Source organism: Anabas testudineus, chromosome 14, assembly GCF_900324465.2.
Source record: "Anabas testudineus chromosome 14, fAnaTes1.2, whole genome shotgun sequence".
Lineage (NCBI taxonomy): Eukaryota > Metazoa > Chordata > Actinopteri > Anabantiformes > Anabantidae > Anabas > Anabas testudineus.
In genome coordinates, this window is record NC_046623.1 from 5,344,300 (window position 1) to 5,369,004 (window position 24,705).

The 24,705-nt window shown below is 38.2% G+C and overlaps 2 protein-coding genes across 2 annotated transcripts; both read left to right on the forward strand.

The window, feature by feature from the left end:
• Window positions 1-1,855: 1,855 nt before the first annotated feature.
• Window positions 1,856-10,674, forward strand: stip1 (stress-induced phosphoprotein 1). Its single transcript, XM_026372936.1, has 14 exons — window positions 1,856-1,864; window positions 3,214-3,423; window positions 3,515-3,656; window positions 3,993-4,134; window positions 4,441-4,606; window positions 4,692-4,818; window positions 5,205-5,307; window positions 7,034-7,154; window positions 7,308-7,404; window positions 7,497-7,621; window positions 8,178-8,214; window positions 8,351-8,454; window positions 9,794-9,966; window positions 10,084-10,674. The coding sequence occupies exons 1-14, from the start codon at window positions 1,856-1,858 to the stop codon at window positions 10,154-10,156; spliced, it is 1,629 nt and encodes a 542-aa protein (XP_026228721.1). The 3' UTR covers window positions 10,157-10,674.
• A 1,584-nt stretch (window positions 10,675-12,258) lies between these two features.
• rps6ka4 (ribosomal protein S6 kinase, polypeptide 4) lies at window positions 12,259-24,438 on the forward strand. Its single transcript, XM_026371380.1, has 18 exons — window positions 12,259-13,256; window positions 13,653-13,724; window positions 14,101-14,168; window positions 14,259-14,409; window positions 14,581-14,696; window positions 15,740-15,847; window positions 16,013-16,093; window positions 16,358-16,461; window positions 16,644-16,794; window positions 16,908-17,069; window positions 17,299-17,424; window positions 18,886-19,019; window positions 19,142-19,235; window positions 19,388-19,558; window positions 21,212-21,403; window positions 21,492-21,651; window positions 21,802-21,965; window positions 22,051-24,438. Exons 1-18 carry the CDS (start codon window positions 13,169-13,171, stop codon window positions 22,261-22,263), a joined length of 2,355 nt encoding a protein of 784 aa, XP_026227165.1. The 5' UTR covers window positions 12,259-13,168; the 3' UTR covers window positions 22,264-24,438.
• Window positions 24,439-24,705: the final 267 nt, after the last annotated feature.

Below are 24,705 nucleotides of genomic sequence, written 5' to 3' on the forward strand. Positions count from 1 at the left end.
ATTGAGACTGATATGCATGTAAAAAAAAGACAGTGATCAAAATGTCACACAACACACAACCAATTATGTTACCTAAACTGTCTCCCAAAATAACAGTAAAAGATTTGTTCTATGTGCCGTGCTTTGCTTTGGACATAGAGGAACATTGTCAAAAATACAATACTTGCACCATTACCATCCCAAAGTGTCAGCAAAATGGGAATAGGAATGATATGAGAGTGATGTACAAGACAAGACTCATAAAAGGTATCATATAATCAGGGTAAGTTCACAGGGACTTGCACGGTGAGAGACAAGCAAATAAAAACAAAAAGATTGTGTGTATATGACAAAACTCTCTTAACATTTGTCTGCCCTGTTAAAGTGAAGAGGGAAGCTAGAAAGATGGTCAGGCTACGTTTGGCTTCTGTGAGAGTTTTAAATTCTACTGGCAGTCAGTGTCACTCCTGACAGGCTCCTCATAGCCTCAAGAAAAACACACTGCACCCAAAATATTATTGAAGAACTGGAACGTACTAAAATCTTTGAGCGAGACAGTCAAAAGTTGTAAGCTTTATTTGTCCAGGTGTGGCTGCGATGCTCTGCTCCTGGGAACATCATTGACTCCTAGTGGTGTTTCAGGGGACAGACTAAAGCGAGTAGAAATGCACCCATGTTGTTGGGTTGAGTCTATAAGGAAAGACAGGGGCAAGGTTACAGAGCTACATCTCTGCCCTTGGTTTTGCACAAAGCCTGAGGCCAGTCTCAGCCTCAGTTAGTCTGACATGCTGAGAGTCTAAAGGCTACTCTTTGATTGTGATACACATGGCTTCTTACAGTACGTTTCCTGGCTCTGCAAATCCATGGCAACAACAGAAAGAAATGGTCTATTTGTGATAATGCCTTTTGTGTCCTCTGCCTCTGAAACTATGGATTGGCAAACCTTTATTTATTTATTATTTATTTATTCCAGGTGAGGAATAAAGATCACTATTTTGAATGCACACTGGTATCCTCTGAATCTCATTGACCTCTGCTCTGGAGTATGAAACAAAGTTACTGAATATGGTGACTACCAAGATACAGTAAGATTGTGCTACAAAACTGTTCCTGTGTTGCATCTTGCTGTTCGCAACAAACTGTGGTTCAAGCCTCTGTGCTTTTCTCTAATTAATTAAGGGCACTGGCAAGTAAGCTATGTCATTAATGTCATTAATCCTCACCTAACAACTGAAGCTCCATACTAATAGATGCCCCTTTTAAAACTTTGAACCCCTTCCCAAAGAAACTTATAACAGTAAAATCAACTCTCACAGGCTACATGCGCTTTATTTTGTATGTGTGTTTCACACAAAATAAGGCATGGAAATACAATCAGTTTTAATAGTGTATGATGTAATATAATGATGGCACGTAAATAATAAATTATTGATGACACAACAGTCATTTGACCAACTAATGCCCCATAATTACACTCTATATGTCTTGCTCATTAATGCATTGAGTGACAGCTCCCATCCTAATGAACGATGTTTGGCTTCAGTGAGCATAACTCTCAGAGTTAAGCATAATGTGACTGAATGAATGGCCTCAGTATAATATTAATACTGTTTTGACATTTTTCCAATTGAATCTGAGCTCAACTCTCTCTCAAGTTTAGATGTTTTAGTCAGTCAATTCCCCAGTAACACATCTTTGGTTTTTCCCTGATCTTCTGGAAGTTTCACAGTGGTTATATATTGTCCCTCCGAGGACACTCGCGTTACTCGGTGGCGTTGAATACGGATCTTCTACATCCCTAACTGGCAACCTGCATATTGTTCAGAGGGAGGCGCTAGTCCGCAGTAGTTTCTGGAAGGAACCTCATGCTTGCACCATGGAGAAAGTGAGTCTCCTGCAACTCTATTCAGTATTACTGTTGTCGTATCTAGCTTAACATATATAAGTAATACCGATGTATTTCTTCAAGTTGTAACTCTCGCCGCAATGATAATTTAGATGTTAATGCTGCTGCCACTTCTTTACACCAGGACTTATGGTTGTGTCAGACTGGTAGCTAGCTTGTTAGCTGAGTGCCAATCCGGTAGTAGCGTTAGCTAATGTGTTGTAGCTGTTTGACTGAGATTGATAATGTTAGTTAGTGTATTTAACCGCGTTAGTCTGCAATATAGGTAGTTAGCTAAACTTTTAATTACAGGAATTGCAATTTAAGCTAAGTTAGTTGACAGTTATCTTATTTCCATATAAATCGTGCTAATTGATAATTGCATCCTACTGTTACAAGGTTAAGTTAGCTAAGTGAGTAGCTAACTTCACATCAACATAAAACTTAGCTGCTTTGTCATTAGCAATATTACATCAAGGTTTCCAAGCAATTGTATGTCTTGAAACAAAAGAGTCTGCAAACACCAAGCAAATCACCATCAAAATGTCTCTTAATTTGGATTTAGCCAACCCAAGCTAAGTCCAAATTAACGAATCACTGTTCAAATTAGCAGCTAGCGTTAGCTCGCAGGGTGAACGTTATCAGTAATAAGGGGGTTGACAAAGCCGTAATTGTATCAGTTTATTAAAATGTTATTTCAGGAGACTGACGGCTTGAACTGCGGCAGTCGGTTAGTAGCACATGCTGCAGGAGTATTTTTGGATGGGCTTCATGTTGTCCTCAGTAGCCTGCTCAGACCGGACGATCTTTCTAGATGCACACACCGCTGCTGTCATGGCTACGGCCGTATGTTGTCGGCAATTGCCGCGACTTCTCGAACGTTCTGCACTCGGTCAGTTCACTAGTTCCTGTCATGTCTGAGTTGAGCAGCCCCCAAAACTGATCTGGCAACCTCACTAGCGCTAATCATCACTAGCGTAACGTGTTCTGCTTCTTTCACACAGCCGATAAACAAATAATCGGTTATGATGGGTGATGATGCTTTGAATAATTTAACATTTTAACGTCTCTTTATTATAATATGATATCATATGTTTTAAACAAATTCTTGTCAGATAAACTATTGGATTTTTTTTTTTTTACCATAAAGTAAGTGGAGTGAGACCTTTTGCAGAACCATTATTTTTCCATCACAGACAGTTAAGGACTCTTCTTATCAAACCTGTAGTGTAAAACCCTTTTGTGTATGTGCTATTGTGTACGGGTGACAGAAAACTTACAGCGAGAGAGCTATAGTTTTGAGAATGTGCCTCTTAATTGTTTTGTAATTGTATCTTCCTTTCCCATAGGTTTCAGCATTGAAAGACCAGGGCAACAAGGCTCTGAGTGCAGGAAATATTGACGAGGCTATACGTTGCTACACTGAAGCCTTGGATCTCGACGATTCAAACCACGTTTTGTTCAGTAACCGTTCAGCAGCCTATGCCAAGAAAGGCAACTATGAGAATGCGCTTCAAGATGCCTGTCAGACCATCAAGATTAAGCCTGACTGGGGCAAGGTAAGATGACATTTATTCTGCCAATATTCTGTTGACAACACTTGAAGTAATTAATGCTGAAAAAGCAATCTACAATCTTTTGGTCAACCAGGGATACTCCCGAAAAGCTGCAGCATTGGAATTTCTAGGCCGACTGGAGGATGCTAAAGCAACGTACCAAGAGGGAATCCGGCAAGAGCCAAATAATCAGCAGCTCAAGGAGGGTTTACAGAACATTGAGGCTCGACTTGCAGGTAGGTACTATTTGGGGTGTCTTTTGTCCGTTCTACAGAAAGTGGCACTGTGATTTGAAAAGTGTGTGACTCACTTTCCTCCTACTTGGATAGAGGTTTTAGAGATATCTGCTGACAAGATCAAAGCGATATCTTGGTGTATTTGTTTTCAAGAGGCGAGTAGGCTGTCCACTTGGGTTTTGAGTGTTGTGATTCATTCAGACGATGCATCAGAAGTATGGTTTACAGAAGAGAGAAAATTGATTGTTAAATAATACTGCAGCAGTGCAGGATGAATGGGAGTGCTTCTTTGAAAAAAACAAAACACAAACACTGATTTTATTCTTGCTAAACCAGAGAAGTCAATGATGAACCCCTTCGCCATGCCCAACTTGTATCAGAAGCTGGAGAGTGATCCTCGCACCCGTGAGCTCTTGTCAGATCCCAGCTACAGAGAGCTGCTGGAGCAGCTCAGGAACAAACCATCAGAGCTTGGCACGTAGGTGCATTGTTAAACAATTTCTAATTCATTTCTGATATAAATCTTAAGGTGGAAATGGGAACAAAAAAGTTTGTTAGGGGTAATTACAAAAGTCTGGAAAGGTTATGAAAAATATATTTGTTCAGTATTAGTAGAAGATTGCATTTTATTTCCAAAAATTGATCTAATGAAGTATCAGTAGTAATACTGACAGTACCAAAAGCGGCAGTTAATAATGAAATAAATCAAAAAGTGTATTTGGAAAATGTACCCTCTCTGTGAGAAATGTGTTATTAAGAAATTCATTATTTAATGGTTTTGCAGGAAACTGCAGGATCCCAGAGTGATGACAACGTTGTCTGTGCTGCTAGGACTGAACCTCTCTGAGATGGAGGAAGAAGAGGAGCCCACTCCCTCTCCTCCGCCCAAGCCCAAAGAGACTCAGCCACCCCCTCCCAAAGAGGAAGACCTTCCAGAAAACAAGAGAATGGTAAATCACTTAATCATACTGTTCACTTTTCACTCTCCTGGTAATGTTTCATGTTTTATCAATTTTATAACTTAATCTTTTATAGGCCTTGAAAGAAAAAGAGCTCGGCAATGCGGCATATAAAAATAAGGACTTTGAGATGGCGCTGAAGCATTATGAAGAAGCAATTAAACATGACCCCACCAACATGACTTACATTTCTAATAAAGCAGGTACGAACAGTGTTCTCACACACCAGGCTCACATATTGTAGGTATCTGCCACACAAAATGTAAAGAAGAACACATAATTTTACCTTTCCCACAGGATTCCCAGGATTAATATCAATATTCTACTCGGAAAGAATCATGGATGAAAAAATTCCCCCACTCAGATTTTTGATTGTAAAACAGTAGTTGCACAGTAGCTTAAGTGTTGGTGTATGAGTTACATGAGATGATCATTACAAATAAATCCTCAACTTGATGTGGACATATGGGCTGCTTAATTGGTCCTTCAGAAATATGGCACAGAAGTTATGATGGACTTACTTTAATTAACAATAGCTCAGTAGACATGACTTTATAACATCATGTGTACAATCAACTTTTCCTTTCAGCTGTGTACTTTGAAAAGGGAGATTTTGACAAGTGCAGAGAGCTGTGCGAGAAGGCCATTGAAGTTGGGAGAGAGAACCGTGAGGACTACAGGCAAATTGCAAAGTGAGTTTTTCAAGATTACATAAATTCTATAGCTTATTTTTTAAATGTTTTTTGTTTGAGCTACTCATTCTCCCCGCACAACCCAGAGGGGATTTTTTTTTCTTGACAAACATATGACAAGAGAAAACCACCTGTGGCGTAATAAGTACCGTTAGATGGCAGGATTTCCTTGCTGTTTTCCAGAACCAATGGGCCGACTGTTAAGCGGCGCTGACTTAAGAAATCCTCATTTAGCATTATCATAGTAGCTGCCAAAGCTGACTTAGACTTAGACTTGAACCATATGCCACCTTTGACTTGGAACAGTCAAAGGTGGCATATGGTTCAAGTCTAAGTCTAAGTCTAAGTCATGTCAACAGTGTTTCTCAGCTGAGTGTTTCTCAGGCTTCAATTGAGCTGCTTTATTTCTAAATAGTAAAGATAAATTATTGATCATTTTACATTAAAACACTGCCACAAACTCTCAGAATACCAGTGGTTTGCGTAGTTTAAGTTTGTTCAAATCTATCTATCTAGTGCCAGCAGCGTTTTCACCAAACTTTTGAGAGTGGTTAACCTACCTACTTAAAAAAATGAAAGTAACGTTAACATTGAGGAACTACACAGATACATCTCTGTCAGCTAATACTAGCTAATCCCAATGAAACAGCAGTGATGATGTTTAACATGTAGTAAGTGTAGACACAAATTTACCTCCACTAGTAGACAAGGATACGCCTCTGCCATGTATTGTCCAAAATCATAACTGACAGCAGACGTTAAACTTTAAAGCTTGAAAGCCTCCTCACCCAGTTAATGTTAGCATTAAACTAACCCAATTACCACAGTGAAAGCCGTCTTCAACTTCGCTCCTGAGAAACTTGATCATTATTATTGATATGACACATGATCACAGAGTTTTCTCCCTCTGGAATATTATAGATATAAATTTTCCATTACTCTCCTCAGCTGTTTCCCAAAACAAAACTCAAATTTTACACAAATGTCAAACGCTGAGCTTAGCAGTAATGCTATTCATTAAACATCTGTAAAAATCCACAGCTCTGACCATATTCCTCTGAGCTTACAGGCCACTTTTCCCTCATATGACAATAAACATTTTCAGAATGTTTCATAAAAATACTATAATCATAGTATTCATATTAGCCTGTAGGTCAGATATCCATGTAAATGCCCCTCTCCTGGTAGTTTTATGAGCACAACACAGACATTTTATCCAGTATAGTGTAGTCGGGGAACAACAGCCCACTGAACTCCTAAAGTGTGTGATGAATATGTGGACATTTTTACCGCCTAGTTTTAAATTGAGGTTTTTAATGAATTCTTTATAAGGTTAAACCATTAATAACCGGCTAACTGGTTTGTATGACAAAGGGCAATAGTATATTGTTGTACTACACCTATAGGTAATTTCAAATTCAATTGAAACATCACTTGTCTTCATAACACAGCGATCACATTCCACATATATCATGATTTTCAGTTTCTGTTCTCTTGTAATATTGCTTTTCTCCATCTTGCACGTTCTGCTTTTCACTTCCTGCCCTCCAACTGAATTTCAATCGTCATAATAAGATAAGATAAATTTTATTAATCCCCGAAGGGAAATTCAGGTAATAGTCATGTGATTGCAAACAACCTATTCTTAGTTGTTGACTTTTTGTTTTTTTCAAACGTACTGGATCATCTGATGTAATAACCTGTTCATCTTGTATTGTTTTTATAGGGCCTTGGCTAGGATTGGCAACTCATACTTCAAGCAGGAGAAATACAAAGAGGCAATTCAGTATTTCAACAAGAGTTTGACAGAGCATCGCACTCCTGATGTCTTGAAGAAGTGTCAGCAGGTGCAGTGATGTTCCTGATTTCAATTAAGAGTATTCTTTTTTTTTTCAGACACTTTAAGTTTTTGGTGGATTTTTGAAAGTAGTTTAATCCTGTCTTTGAACAGTTAATGAAAACACAAGTGTCCTCTTCACATATACTTTGATACTCTACAGGCAGAGAAGATACTTAAGGAGCAAGAGAAACTAGCCTACATTAACCCAGAATTAGCCCTGGAAGAGAAGAACAAGGGCAACGATGCTTTCCAGAAAGGTGTGTGTAACAGTGCTCGTGCTTGTTGGTTGCTGGTCATCTGATTCCTATTTTTTGAACATTTGTATGAAATGTATCCTCTCTTTCCTCAGGAGACTACCCCTTAGCCATGAAACATTACACAGAGGCCATCAAAAGAAACCCCGGTGATGCCAAACTCTTCAGTAACAGAGCTGCCTGCTACACAAAACTGCTGGAGTTTCAACTTGCCCTGAAGGTACATTTCATTAATTATATTCTAAAGATTGCTGTTAATAATATGGTCACTTACGCAGCATGGCACACTTGGGTAGCCTGCATTAACTTGGAGTGACCCTGTATGTTGCCAGATATTAACACTACGTGTATGTGAGAGGACCAGTAGCTTTGAATCACTGCAACAATAGCAGTAAGAAACCTACCGAGCTTTACCACAACTACCCACATCTACATACCTGACACTACAGTTGTAGCTATTTTTAAGGTTGTTATTCCAAGAATTACCTCTGTCGCTGTGGCTTCTGTTTATGTTGTGCAAAGGCAGAAGTACACGAGGAAGAAATACAATTGTCGGTAAAGGTTGTTTAGGCTCTATTCTGCCGTCCTGTGGCTAAGCTTTAAAATATCCCACACATACACAAGCTATGCAAGTAAGTGTGTGAACAATGACGCTGATGGCACTGCTGTTTTCTATGCCTATGTGTTGCTAACAGCAAGTATATCTCTGATGTAGTGTTTCTTTATTTTATTACATATTAAACATTACCTTAATTATTATAAATCTCTTTTGTCAGGATTGTGAAGAGTGCATAAAACTTGAGCCCACCTTCAGTAAGTAGAAAATGTTTTATTAGTTGTTGTCACTTTAAGTTGGGGTGTAAGAGTTCTTTTATTAAAATGTTAATAAAGTTTATGTTCAGGTCACATTGTCGTTATTTTAAAACTAACGTAACACACCTGTCCACAGTAAAAGGCTACACACGCAAAGGAGCTGCTTTGGAGGCCATGAAAGATTATTCCAAAGCTATGGATGCATACCAGAAGGCTCTGGAGCTTGACTCTTCCTCCAAGGTATTTTCAAAAACCCTAGAAATGATTGAAAAACACATCTAGAAATTTCCAGTCCTCGCTAATTTATGTAAATGTTGATCATTAGTAGGAGAGCTGACGGCTCTCCCAGTATTGTATTGCTTTTTATATTACTCTGTCATTAACTAGTCCTCAACACTTTGTTGTAGAAACGTCATATAACTTTGTAAATGTGAGTCTTCTTTAGGCGAAGTCTTCTATTACTTTACCTGTTTTCCATCTTTATTTATTTTTATTGAATGGCTGCCTGAGAGTCATCGATCAACTGTCCTCTCTGTCCTCAGCTTCCTCTAGCGTCACGCTTTGTTGTAGAAACATCACTTAAACTTTAAACAGGTGTAGACACTTTTACCTTTTTCTCTCTAAGTCAGCTTCTTTGGATCTTTTATACTTTGAGTTTTGACAGCTTTAGTTTGAGGTATTTCTTTCCTCCATTGGTTTGAATGAAGGAATGTTGGCGCAGCTAGAGTTAGTGATGTCAGATGTTAGAGTCTCAATAAGCTGCCAGCACGACCACAGTTTTCACTCTTTCTACATAATTTCTTCACAAAATTGGAGGAATGCTGATTCTGATTAGCTATTTATCTAAGAGACAAATAGAGACAAATAGATTTTTCTCTGTGAGCCTCAGATTAATGGGAGTCCTCCCCAACTCTCCTATCGCCCCCAATGTTAAATTTTATCTGAGATTTTGCCCGACAAGCTGAAGGGCCCACTGCTGTAACTCTTTTTTCGAAGTAGGATTTACGGTTTAGCCAGAAACAGCCTCTTTTTGAGAGGACCTATTCTGTTTAAACTGCTGTGACTCAGCACTTTTTAGGTAGCCTGTTTCTGTTAGCATCTCCTTGCTAACAACACATAGCTGATTCAGGTCATGGGCTCAAGATCAGAGCGTGTTAACCTGAGCTCTGTCAAACTTTGTCAACTTTTCTTTCTTTTAGATAGAAACTTGCGACAGCTTGTCGCTTCTAAGGTGTTGGTATCTTTTCTGCGACAGATCTGCTCTCCTAAGCACTTTTCTTCAGAAATTGCTTTCACTAGTAACATTTAATTAATAAGTTCTGTTTTTTTTTATTAGGAGAACAAATTATGTTGAAAATGTCAAAGTTGAGTTTAAGGCTTTTTTTTTTTTTTTTTGGATCAATGTGTAGTACCTATATTTAATGATTTAGTAATTATTATATTATGATTGTTGTTTTTGATTCTGATTTATCATTCTGAGCAATGATAAATTTGTCTTAGCAGCTTTGTTGCAGTTATTACTAAAAATACTGATCACAAATATCTATAAAACATCATCATTTACCTTCTCCACCTTCAGGAAGCCACAGAAGGCTTGCAGCGCTGTATGGTCAGTCAGGCTATGAGGAATGACAGCCCTGAGGAAGTGAAGAAAAGAGCCATGGCAGATCCCGAAGTGCAGCAGATCATGTCTGACCCAGCCATGCGCATGATCCTTGAGCAAATGCAGAAAGACCCTCAGGCACTTAGCGAGTATGTTTGGTTTTAACTTTTGTGTTTGTGACTCTGTGCATATAATCCTTTTTTGCAGGTAAGCAGCAATCCAGAGAAATGCATAAATGATTTATTGTTTTCTTGTTTGATTTTCAGCCACTTAAAGAATCCAGTTATTGCTCAGAAGATTCAGAAACTCATTGATGTTGGACTCATAGCCATTCGCTGATGAGAGACACAAGCCAGTTGTGTGAGAAAGTCTCAAGGCGACAGTGGAACAACATAAGAGAGAGACCCCCCCACAATATTACATCCGCTTTTCTTGCCTTCAAGTTATGTTGTCCTAAGTCTCACTCAGATATTGTGTGTATGTTTTTTTTTTCACAACTTTTTACATTGTATCTAAGAAAGCATCTTGTTGTCATCTGGAAAACTTCAGGACTACAGAAATCTTTCTTTGAAAAAAAGAAAAAAAATCGATTCCTGTATTAAAATACTTAAATACATTCTACAATAAATACCACAATGCAATGCACCACAACGCTTAGTGTTTAAAGGGGGAGTCCACCCTGTAGCGATTCACGTATTCCTATCAGTTCGTGGTAGTAGTTAAAGGAAATAAAAGCAACAATAGATACATTTCTACACTCAAAATCAAGATTGTAATGTAATTGTCAGCATCGGTCACTGTTCTCTATTCATGTTGTCCTCCTTAGGGTTTGACTAAACATGGTGCTTTAAAGTTAAGGTGTCAGTGTTTTTTCCCTCGGTGCTTCCTCTCTTTTGGTCTTCTCACACACATCAGGTGCTATCCAGTGGCCACTCACAACACATTATTTTATATTTTTCTAAAATATTATATTTGAAATTGAAGTGTTGAAACTTGGTGGAGAGGATAGATGTAGACAATTCATAATTTGGACAAGAAGAATTCTGTTTCAAATGGAGGGATATTTTGCCATCATTTACGATTGACCACTGATGATTTTTTTACATTGGTAATAAGCAATCTAAGCACTCATGCTTTTGTATGTAATTTTTTTAAAACTGACATTGGAAAATGTGAAAGCTTGTGACAGATGAAACATCAAATCTGTCAGTAAAAGAATACAGCTGATGATGCAGTTCTCTATCAGCAAGAAGGTGACGAGTTGACCCAGTACAACTGTTGATAATTAAAGTCTAGAGTAGATCCTCTTGGCTGACTTCAAATTTAGCTTCCCCCAAGCTTGAAACCAGTGCAAAAAGTGACCATTTTAAATAATGTTTTAATTAAAGGGTGGATTTACCTTTTCAAATTAAATACTGTTGGTTAGTGGGGTCGCAATTATCTTAAGAGAGTAGAAGCCAAAGTACTATCTGTACTAATTTCTGCTATATTAATTTTGTTTCATAGAAGCAAGGCAATCCGGTGCATTGCATCAGCCTTTTCTGACTTCAATTCTGTCTATCGCTTGCTATACAGATTGTGGTGAACATTGTCCTCTCCCAGCAGCTTCTGTTTTCAGAGAAGAAATGCAGATGATGAAGTGTGTACATTTCTAGTGACCATTTTGTCAAACCTAGATTCAGATACCTCAAAGTTATACAGATGTCATATTATTTCCGTGTTATGGTTTCCAAGAGGAACTCAAATATGTTAGAATGTGATTTAATCATCTTTTTTTTTCACATTGTCACAGTAAATATGCTCTATCAGGAATTATCTTAATATATCTAGTAATCATAAACTACATGTGAAAAATGTTCCTATTATGGTAATTCATTAATGGAAAACAGCTGCATTGTACAGATGTACACAGTATCTGAATGTATTACAAATATACAGTAGAATATCCAGTATCTGAATGGATTTTAAGGGTCAATGATGGCATATTTTGTCCTAGAAATAATATGACTAGAGGCAGACCTGCATTTTATAGAAGGATCTTAGATGTAGTTAATTTAGCTCAGTATACAAACGAAGATTTTCAGTTTAGTTATATTTTTAGTTACCATTACGCTAATTGTTATAGTCTTTATATTTAAATAATGCAAAAGCACAGATGCTTTTTGTATTTGATGAACTTTTGACGTTATACCATATGAAGTCATGAGCTGTAGATAAAACAGTAAGTCCAGTGTGTCACTCTAAGCCATAGATATCTGCCGTTTGCCTGTCCATGCGTTTATATGCTGTTTTTTTAAATGCAGTCAAAAAGTGTGACTTTATAAACAAATCTCTACAATTTCACGTGTGAAATAAAAAAACAAAACAAATAAAAAACAAAAACTACCAGACGAATCAACGTGGCTCCGCCCACACCGACGGTTCACGTGACTGACCGTCGCCCAGGTTGTGTCGAAAGCATCCTGCTGTTAGCAGTTAGCTAGGCGACAAAAAAATATAGAGTGGGGTGTAAATATTTCCATCATAGGTGAATTATTAAGTCGACTCTAGAGGGGACAACGAAGATAAGGACCTGACTTAATTGCCCTTTCCAACATGGTCTGAGACCTGGTATATGAAAAGGACAGTTCACATAGCTAACTAAACATTAACGTTAGCTAACGTTCAAACTTTGACGGGCAACAGCAGCACATCGCTAGCTAACGTTAGCTGTCTGCCGAGCTATTACTACCGTACCAGCTAGCTAGGTAACATACCTAGTTATTGTAGCAATTGTGTTTACTAACTAGCGCTGTAGCTGTTTACACACCGACTAATAACGCGGTATAATGAGCAGCCGTGTATCTAAAACTAGCGTTAACGTTATTACTTGGTAACGTTAATGTACCAACTTGTGAATATGAATAACGCTAATGTCTTAGCGTACATTGTTGTTACACTGCTAATGCTAATTGTAGTCACTTGAACAGTTGGTTGCACTCAACCTGTAACTAACGTTACTGAAAACGTGAACGCTACTTCTTTCCGAGTTAAATAAAGCGCACAGCGGTCAGTGAGCAGCTGTCTGAATATCTTCACTTGTGTGCTTTCTGGTTAATTTCGTCCTATCACATGAGATAAATAATGCAAGAAAACAGGATGTCAGACGCGTGGGGATTAACGTTACGGCAGCAGTATTGTGTACAAAACACAGCTGTCCAGTCATTTCGATAATCCTTGTATGCTTCACAATGCAGCTACATTAGAGTTTTGAAATTGCTGAGCGTGTAGTGTGATATTTTGTAGATACTAAAACATTCTGCTCGCCAGTTGAACTGTTCGTATAGGCTATAGTGTACTTCACCTTAAGTTATGTCTGGGGACACATCTGATAGTAGTGATGACTCTGACGCAACAACAAATGAAACGGCCTGTACGGTCAAGCTTCAGATAACCAATGGTAAGTCAAGTCTGCGTTATTGTTTGTAATCAAGCATGTCATACACCCAGATATAGAGACCCTTTACAGAGATTAATGTCATCTTGTATTTAACAGTGTTTGTGAAAACCTCACTGATGCTTTGGTATGAGATGCTGTTCAATTCTACAATATTTTCATATTACCCTCAAATTATTTGGGCTATTTTCTTATAATATTATAATTTAATATAGTGTCTACAAATCTACTATGAGGATCCACAAAGAAATCACATAAAACAGAGAACTGCTGCTGTATCTTCTCTTATTTTGATGAAAAGTTCAGGTTGCTAGTCCAAAATGTCTGTATCTGCAGTCTAGGGTAACTGAGCATGTGCACTCTTATGGTTTGATAGTGGTATTTTCTTTCTGTCACTAGCTAACTTAACAGGTCACACTGAGAGGGTTGGCATGGAGAACTTTGAGCTGCTCAAAGTCTTGGGAACTGGAGGTAAGTAGCTACATGGAGTATGAAACATAAAGAACACAGATCCAGTTGTTGTAAAGCAAGAAGAAAAAATATCAGTGTGAGGTATTCAAAGCCAGGAGTATGTCCTCTTTCACCCTAAATTGTTTGATGGCAAAGTGTTTATAATTGATTTTTATGGTATGGTCTGGTAAAAATGTGCCCACGGATACTTGCTGTGGTAAAACATTTCTTAACATTCATTTCCTGATTTGGTAGTTTCAGATCATCATGACACAATGAGTAGTATGTGAATGTAAGATGTGTAGACAGTCAGTGTTTCTTTGTTTGCTGGCAATTTGACTTTCTTACTGGAGGTAATTTGATTGACTCAACTAATATTTTGTTTGTCCTGGTCTAGCTTACGGAAAAGTGTTTTTGGTCAGGAAGAACAGTGGTCATGACGTGGGCCAGCTTTATGCTATGAAGGTGAGAGTACTAATACTTCTTAGAGTGTTAGGAGTACTTGTTAGATAAAAAATGTAATCTTTTGGCATTGTATTTGAAATATTGCCCTAGGTATTGAAGAAAGCAGCTATAGTTCAAAAGGCAAAGACAACAGAACACACCCGCACTGAGAGGCAGGTGCTGGAGCACATCCGCCAGTCTCCCTTCTTGGTCACGCTGCACTATGCCTTTCAGACGCAGAGCAAACTGCATCTAATACTAGGTGAGTGGTGAGAGACTGGAAGCAAATATGGTGAACTCTTGTCTCTTCATTCTCTGAGAACTGAGTAGAAATCTTCTTCATGTTTCGATTACTGTGTGTCTGTTGGCTTTTTGTGCATGACATGGCTGTTTAATTGCTCGATGTGTATTTTATTTGTGTGTGTGTGTACAGACTATGTAAGCGGTGGAGAGATGTTCACTCATTTGTACCAGCGAGATCACTTTCCTGAGGAAGCAGTGCGGATTTATATAGGAGAAATAATCCTGGCTCTGGAGCACCTGCACAAGGTGGGTCTCACTCATTCAAGTTGTAGCTATGTGTATTGATTTTTGGAAACCTAGGTGCAGAAAATAAAAGGTTAATTTTAGAGAGAATGTGTACTGACATAATGCCATTGTATTATAGCTGTTGTCAAGCAGTAGGATAATTACACACATTTTGCAAACACAAGGGTTGTGTTTTTGGACACCTAACAAATGTAATTCCCATATTTAGCTTATATTATTCCTTCTGCCTCCAACTACATAGTAATATAAATGGGTTTTTCATCTGCTAAATGTTTGGGTTTTTGTTTGATAGGCACATAACTTTGTTTCTCATTTTGTGCTGTGTAAGAAAACCCCTGTACTGCCTTAAATACCAACGTTGCCTAGGGGTTACCTAATTATCTTTCACAACTACTGTAACTGTAACTGTAGCTGTACATTTTGTTCTGTCAGGCAAGATCCTCATGGATGTGAGCTGTACAGAAAAATATGTAATTTTTGTTGTTTTGACAACATTTTGATACAAGCTGTTTTCATAGCTCCGGAGAATATCAGATCAGGACATGTTGCGTGGTTCTGCTTTCACACATGTAACTCACAACAAGAGATTGTCAGAGATGGATACGTTCTCACATGGGCAGAAATGGGCGGGGGTGCCTATGTAGACTTAGGCATGACATGAAACCACAGAGATCACATTCCCATTTTACCTGGACTTCATACTGGGGGTTTGTGGGATAAAGTCTGGATAATCTCTGGGCCATCTGACTTTGATATTTGTGTTCTCATATGCAGCTCACTGGGTAATGTCTAATATCTTCTGGTAAATTCACAGTGCACCATTCAGAAAAACAAAAAACTTTTCCAAATAGTCTGAAAATTATGTTGTTCATGAGGTTCACTTGCTGAATTGTTCCTTTGTAAAAATCTAAGCAACAACACAATTTTTTATGAAGAATATTCTCATTTCCTTAGTCTTGAGAAAATAAGTGTTGTGCTTGAGTTTGTGTTGAGGTATGTCTGTGTTGCTTCAGTATGAATGTTTTTGCTGTGTTTTTATGCAGCTTGGCATTGTGTACCGAGACATCAAATTAGAAAACATTCTTCTAGACAGTGAAGGCCATGTGGTGTTGACAGATTTTGGGCTCAGTAAAGAGTTCCTGGACGAAGAGGTATGTAAGAAAATAAAAATAAAAAACCTAACGACAACAATATGTTTGCAAATGAACTGTGATGGATGGAATGCATGTTATCTGTTATTGCAGTCATACCAAAACTTTTTTTAAACATTGTTTTCATGATTTTTTGAGTTTATCTTCACTTTCTCCTCATTACAGAAGGAAAGGACCTATTCTTTTTGTGGCACCATTGAGTACATGGCACCTGAAATCATCAGGGGAAAGGCGGGGCATGGCAAGGTAAACATACCAGAGTAGAACAGCAAGAAGTGGTGTTCAGTTGTAACACATCAGGAGCTGTACAGTAATTTTCAAGACGTGTTCTTTCTAATCAGATGTTTCAGATTGACCGTGAACTCCGTCATGGTTTTATTTCAGTATAACTATTAGTGACAGATAACCCACGTGGCACTGACAGAATAAATACACAGCGGGAACAACATTTGAACACGTTTTGTTGTCTTTTCTTTATGAAATCTTTTTTTGACTCATCTGCTCCTTTAGTCTGTTGATTGGTGGAGCCTTGGGATCCTGATGTTTGAGTTGCTGACGGGAGCATCTCCTTTTACTTTGGAGGGAGAGAGGAACTCCCAGAGTGAGGTGTCAAAGTGAGTGCTGGTGACTCCATCTGTATAAAATATGTATTCAAATCATAATGCATTCTTCAGTTTCAGCAACGTGTTGTACATACCATGTACTTAACTTGCAGATAGATAATTATGCATGTGATTGCATAATCTTTAAACCTAATTAAGATGTAGTACATCTTTGTCCATCACTCTTCACTCAGACGTATTTTGCGCTGTGATCCACCGTTCCCCTCTATGATTGGACCCACTGCTCAGGATCTCCTGAGGAAGTTGTTGGTGAAAGATCCTCATAAGAGGCTGGGCTCAGGACCACGAGGGGCTGAAGAGATCAAAGCACATCCCTTCTTCAAGGTCCCTCTTACCCCAATTGCAGTTAACTTAAACTGTTTCTACATATGCACTTCAGGCAATGCCTGGAGAACCAGGTCCACAATTTTTATCATCCTCTTTTTTCCTCCTAACAGGGACTGAGCTGGGCCGACTTGGCACAGAAAAAGGTGCAAAGTCCGTTTAAACCTGAGCTGAAGAGTGAACTTGACGTGGGAAACTTTGCTGAGGAGTTTACTGGAATGGATCCTGTCTACTCACCAGCAAGTACACCTCCAAGCACAGACAGGCTGTTCCAGGTTAGTCCTTGCTATCTCTTGACATCCAACCCTTAAAAATGTGTTAATCCAATAAAATAGATGCTATTTAATAATAAATCAACTCAAGGTATAAGATATCTTGATGTCACTTTTAGTAATGTGGTTGTATAGCCAGTTGTTTTCTTGCTCTTTATTAAAGCAGATAACTAATATTGTATTTCCTCATCATAGACCCAACATCTCCTGTCTTGTTTTTTTTTTTTTTTAGGGTTACTCCTTTATTGCTCCCTCCATCCTATTTAATAAGAACGCGGTCATGGGAGATTTTGTAGAATCCCAGATTGGTGCTGATCGTCCAGGGTCAGCCTCTGTCCAACGCAGTGCAATGTTACAGGTACACATCTCAAGAAAGCGGGTCTTGCTGTTTGTGGTTATAGTTTTTGGGCAATTGGACATTAGCCTTTTCTTTACTTCATGGCAGAGAGATGGTCTTGCAATGGTTTGCATGACTGCCTCTCAAGCAAATAATGTTTTGTCTTTTTGAAAGCCCTTCTGCAATTCATCCAGATGTAAAACACTGTCTAAAAGGGACCAACGGTGTTTGTTCATCAGCACAGACAGGAAGGAAGAGAGGAAGAGAAACTAGTTTATTTAGCCTAGATTATTAACCATGGTCTGTCACTTTATTTGACAGAAGTTTTTTTGTGATATTCTTACAGTAAGTAAGCAACATTGAGGAAATATCACAATAATCAGGATATCTTGCCCTAATATAATTATACAGTATCATAGTATCTGTTAGGAACTGAAAATCTTGCATCACTTTATTTAGGTAATGTTTGTCACATGGTATAAAGGGAAGTCAAACTGGAGCTACAGTATTGTTTCAATATTACAGAAAAATTTGCTCTGCATTGTTAATTTAATAACAAAACTGTATGTTTTGTGACACAAAGGAATAATATAGTAGAACATGGTTACCAGGGTCAACATGAACTTTTTTGCTCAGCAACTACTGTGGGTAGTGGTTTTCCGAAGTTAAGTTACTAGCCACTCAGCATTTTCACTCGCCACATTTTTGTTTTTGAGAAATTATTCTTTAAATGATTAAAGTTGACAAAAGCGTTCTAAAAAACAAACTAGAATTACATAAACGAGATTTACAATCCTTTTAAATGCAGAGGTAGTAAATAACTAAGTACATTTGTCAAAGTACTATAGAGGCTAAGTTTTTTTTATTTTATTTAATTTTGTTGAAAAACTAAATTATGCAACCATGGTGATTAAATTGAGATGTGCTTTTTTTCCTAAGGAGATCTGGCCAAGATAACAGCTAAAAATGTCAGACCATACAATCCAAAACCAAACACATAAACAGGACAGAACTAAAACCAGTCAACAATATGTGAAGGTTTTAATTAGGCTAAGAACCAAAGATGTTATGTAAGCTTTTACAATTCTTGGGGACTAAACATTTATTTATAATTACTGTTTTTCGTTGTGTGGTTTGTTTCAATGATTTGAGCCATTTATGTACATAACTCTACAGCTTTAGGAACAATTGGACTGGGAATGCCCTCCTTGTCCACCTGTAGATCCCACCTGCTGCAAAGTCCGTGTCAAATAAACTGATAAACTAATTCCACATCAATTTTACATTTCAAACAATCCTTTGATTATTTAAGTCAACCCACCAATGTGACTGTGTTACCCGTCACTGCTCAAATCCACCTGTATTTAGGCAATACACACCAAAGTCAGATCTTTAAAAAATGTTGGGTGCCGTGTCCTATTAACGAGGGTAAAAAAAAGCTTTAACAGTTCATTTTACTCACATCATCCCTTCTTTGTTTAGGAATCACAGTTTTTCCATCACTATGAGCTGTATCTTCAAGAACCACCCCTAGGTGAGGGTAGTTTCTCTGTGTGCAGGAAATGCCGACACAAGCAAAGTGGCCATGAATATGCAGTCAAGATTGTGAGCCGCAGGTGAGTAGAGAGGTTATGCTACGACATCTCAGTATGAGCTTTGTGTTTAATGTTTGACTATACTTTACACTGTACCGTGTGACATCCCTCTTAATGTTTGACGGTTCTATTATCTGTGTTAGAATGGAGACAAATAGTCAGAGGGAGATTGCTGCTTTGAGGCAATGTGAAGGTCACTCCAACATCGTCAAGCTGCATGAAGTATATACTGATCAGGTACAATAGACAGAACTTACAATTACTAATTTAACATTAATACAATATACCAAACATACTGCATTGTCAAGGATGTAGTGCTGGATATTATGTCTTGTATCAAGAAAATCATGGCATGAAAACTTGTCTTTGCACATCTTTCTCGATGTCAGTACCACACATATTTAGTGATGGAACTCCTGCGAGGCGGGGAGTTGCTGGAGAGGATCAAAAAGAAGAAACTCTTTGGTGAAGCAGAGGCCAGTCAGCTGTTACAGAGCCTGGTCTCAGCTGTCAGCTTCATGCATGAGGCTGGAGTTGTGCACAGAGACCTGAAACCAGAGGTGAGCTGTGACTTAGTCACAATCATAAATCATTAATGAGTCATTAAGTCCTGACATATATAGGATATCTCACAAAAACCCCAAAGAATTTCAAATCAGTGCCTTGTACAAGTGTAGTATATGATGCTGGTTTTATAAAAAAATCATGCAGTCAAATCACAATTCTGCTGTATTGAAATTAGAAATGCATTTCAAAAACTAAAGATTAAATTTGCCAGAAGTTAGGAAGGAAACCATGTTGTGTGAAATTATTGGCCTCGGTAATGTGGTGTGAGGAGAATTGGAGGGACTGTGGACTGAATTAAGTTTTAATTGTCTTAGTATTTTTCACTGTGAACTGCATGTGTCCTGTGTGTCCCTAGAATGTCATACATAAACTGGCTGAATGTAGCTGGTCTGATGTGTGAGGATGGTTATTTTGCAACATTGTTTTCATGCAATTTAATTGAGGTAAACACAGTGGGAAACGTGCATAATGTTTCTGTTCTGCTGTGCGGTACTTTTCAAAATGAAAGCTCCAGATTTATCACACACATATCCTGCTGTCGTCAGATGGCTGTGGGATTTAATTAACTGAAGGAGAAGCCTTTCATATAGTATAAAGCAGCTGTGAATGACAGATACTGGTAGGAATCACCCATTGACTTTTAGTTTTGCAGTTTTTTACTGAGATGACTGTCAAAATCACATAAACTTTTGTTGTGATGTGTATGTAAATGCATTCATTTCTTGGAGCATCTGTTTTTGAACATGATCTCTATGACCTAGGCAACATAGACTCAATTATGAACTGATTAGAATTTAGTGGCCAAAGGTCAAGCTCACACTGACGTAATGTTCATCAAGTTGTTGCTGGTGACTTATGTAAATGTGATATGTAAACAATTGGAATTTCTTCAAATTTGCCACGACTGTCCACTTGGACTCCATGAAGGTCACAGTTACCTCATGTTCATCCAATTCTTGTAGCACATTTGATGTCTTAGTAACACCTTGAAGAGCATTTCTTCAGATTTGGCACAAATTGTCACTTTGGGTAATGAATGAACTGATTAGATTATGGTAGTCAATGGTCACTGTGATGTGAATCCACTTGGACTCGTGCATAAAACCTTTTTGCGCATAAGCCATAACATCACTGGTTAGCAGAGTCATACAACCGCAATGCAGTAATTGTAGTTCAAAATATCAACAATTCATTTTTTGTTCACCACCTGGCGGCTGGTTAGTGTAGTGGTAACATCACTGCCTCCCATGTGGGAGACTGGGGTTCAAATCCCAGCTATGGCTACCTCCAGTAGGGGTCCTTAGGCAAGACCTCCTCATGCTGCCCTGCCTACCCTTGTAACTTGTAATGACTTGTAAGTCGCTTTGGATAAAAGCGTCTGCTAAATGACTGTAATGTAATGTAATGTAATGTAATGAATATGTTATTCTTCACTCCAATCTTGTACTGCACTGGGTGCAAAAAAACATACACATAGGTAAACCATTTACTAACATCAGGAACATGCTAGTTTTCTAGTATTTAGTAGTATTTGTAGTATTTATAGTGGTATTTAATGTTTTTTGCTGAATACCACTATCCTTGAATGTATAAAAGTAGGAAAAATACAAGAGAATGATGATGCCTTTTCTTTGTTTACTTTGCAGAACGTGCTGTTTGCAGATGAGGGGGAGGACTCCATGCTGAAAGTAATAGATTTTGGATTTGCTCGTCTGTGCCCTGCAGGCAGCGCCCCCCTGCAGACCCCCTGCTTCACACTGCAGTACGCAGCACCTGAACTTTTTGAAAGTGCAGGATACGATAAAGCCTGTGATCTTTGGAGTCTTGGGGTCATCCTGGTAATTTCAACTTTAAACTGTTGATTCTGTCACATCAGTCTGGTTAGTTGAAGTATTAGTAGTAATGACAAGTGTGTCTTTTTATTAGTACACCATGCTGTCAGGCCAGGTGCCATTTCAAAGTGAGCAGCGTGGGATGACATCATCATATGCTGCTGACATCATGCAAAAGATAAAAGAAGGAGATTTCTCATTGGATGGGGAGGCCTGGAAAGGTGTGTCAGAGGACGCCAAAGAGCTTGTTAAAGGTATGGGATATTGTTTAGTTACTCTGTACCTACAACAGTAGAATGCACTTTGTTTGTCGGAGATTAAAAACATACTTGTCATCACATAAAGAAATTCTTCTCTTGTTTGTGTCCTTTTGCTTTTTTCATTCCCTCCCTCTATGATTTAAGGTCTGCTGACAGTGGATCCTGAGAGGCGTCTGAAACTCTCTGATCTGAAAGAGAACAGCTGGCTACAGGGTGGAGCATCCATGTCCACCACTCCTTTGTGCACTCCAGATGTGCTAGAGTCCAGTGGTCCTACTGTCCGCACCTATGTTAATGCTACCTACAAGGTAATGACACTGTGTACAAAATTTCTCTTTTTCTGTTTTTTAACTAGATGTGAAGTGCATGTACTTATTTTGTGTCAATCAACAGGCGTTCAACCGTGGTAAGAGAGAGGGCTTCTTTCTGAAAAGTGTCGACAATGCTCCCCTTGCTAAACGACGGAAGCTAAAGATGACAAGTACAGGTGTAGAGACCCGTTGGAGTTCGTCCTCTTCCTCCTCCTCTTCTTCCACTTCCTCCTCTGCCTCTGCAACAGCATCCAAAGCACAGCCAAAGGAAATTGTGACCCCGAAGCAGAGCTAGCCTAAATGAAAGGGGACAGAACATAGCCACGTGAAGTGGAATGTGCTTTTAGTGGCAACATAAAGTTCTCCAGGGGTGAACAAACCAAAAGATTGGTTTAAGTTAGTATTACATTTTTAATACAACATTAAATCCCATTTTTTAACTACAAAACATTGTCATTCTTTATATTATTCCCAATACCAAACCTGTATTATCCCTTGAGTAGAATGTAAGGGAAGATGTTAGAGGTTTAGTTTGGCATCTTTACAGATATACAAAAATCAGTGGCCTTTAAAAGTTAATACATATTCAGTATTTACTCACCATAATTTGGTAATCTCGCGCACTAAAAGAAAAAAAATGAGAATTTTGCCTATTTTCAATGTGGGTGAGAAACAGTGCCTGGCTATGTAGGGATAAAGGGAAGAAGGAGCCATAGATGAGCAGAAGCCATAAACACAGCTAAGCAGTGAATTTATCTGTTGAGCCGTTGTGAATACACACAGATTTGCACATAGCAAATGAACAGTCCTTCAAGCAATTTGCAGACCTAATCCTCTGATTTATATGTAGGTGTAGGTATGTACTGATTGGCAAAAAAACAAAACAACAAATGTTCTATGCCACATGTAGGCACTTTGTTCAGTAGAGACAGCTGTTTTGTGTACTTTTTTATTATTTTAGATTTGGCAAAAAATCTACCTAGCTGTTTGCACTATTTGCAGAGAATGTAAATTATCAAAAAGCAGATTTCTGACAGGACAGAGTGCAGATGGAAATGCTGATGGCGCATATTATCATAGAGATTGCATAGGATTAATGATGCTGTACTCATCTGTAATCTTTTCTATTTAATGCAGGTTTTACTAGGTGTTGGTCTTATGTCCAAACGGCACTGCCTTTGCAGAGAGGTTACAGCTCTAATACACTACCAACTCTATAGATCCCACACAACATGTTTTGATAGATGGTTCTGAATACATGTTCTCATAATCAGTTTGACTTGAAGTGGTCACAGTACTAACCAAGTGTCCAACAGTAGCACCTGTAAAAAGAGATGAAGACACAGAAGCAGCCATGATAAAACAGTGATTTCTTTTCTTTTTCTCGTCACACTTGCTGTAAATTACTCGCATTATTGTGCTGGTCTGAAAACGTCTAGCATGCTCAGCCGTCAAGATGAAGAACTACAAGAATGTTTTTTTATATGTTGGTGTCTCGGGCTCACCGGGGAAATGTCAGCCGGGATGATTTTTATGCTACCAAGTGCAGCTCGAGTGTTTGCATGTCGATTGGAGTAAAATCCATTTAGGTGATTTTTGAGTGCATATTGCCTTGAGCTTGTGAATTTTAAAGGGGTATTACAGTTTCTTTTGGCCTACCAGACCAGCGCCATATGCGGCTAACCACAAATGCAATCTGATTTGATACAGTGAAATATTTTTGCTCAACGATGAAGCTCAGCTTGTTGTCACCTGCGTTGTCTTTTTACAGAAGTAGTTTTAAAACATTGTATAGCTTTGTTTTTCCTTTCAAGTTTTAGTACAGACACCTAATCATGACGATGGCTCTTGGAGATCATCCTGCGAGAGCTGCTGTGTAAATATTCATCCTTGATTAAGAGCAAAAAAAACAAAAAAAACAATGTTTGTAATGATTTAAATTTGGCAAATGTTTTAATGGTATATTAGTCTCCTGATGTAATTATGTTTTTGACTTTTTTTTTTACATATTGCACATTCAGTTGATCAATTAAACACATTTCAGCTTTAAAGGGGCTTTCAATGATATTTATTACATGTAATTGATTTTAATGGTGTTGTAATGGGATTATGACAATTTGGCTCTTGTGTGTGTATGTTGCTGTGTGAGAGCATAAGTGGCCCTGGGAGAATGGTTGTACTGATATTTCTGTACCAGATTAAGCATTATTGCTGGATACTATATTATTTTCTTGTTTGCCGCCTTTGTCTGATTAACAGTAACTGGTTGTGTTTGAACATTGAATTTTTACCTAAACTGTGCTTTTATTTGGTGTTGATATTTCTTTTTTTTATGTAGTAAATGATATTTTTCTTTTGTTGAACATTACTATTTTACCAACATGCACTGTCATTGTTGTTGTAACTGGGAATTTATCTTTTGCACCAAGATTTTTTGGTTGGTGCAAAATAAACATCACTTTTAATTAGATGATTGTGTGTTTCGTCTTGGGTTTTATAAATGTCCTTAAAATGATGGTGATGTTAGCTTGAGCACTGTCGGAGCCAACTACTCTTACATTCAGATCAGATCAGACTTGATCATACACATTTTCTAGCTGTCTTTACATTAACTTTTAAACTTTTATTATAATTTTCTTTTTAAATTCATGTTTATGTTTATGACCTTGTGGGGTTTTTACATTGACCCACAAAAGTTTCCTGTAGACTCACCATGACCAGCTGCCATTGTATTTAT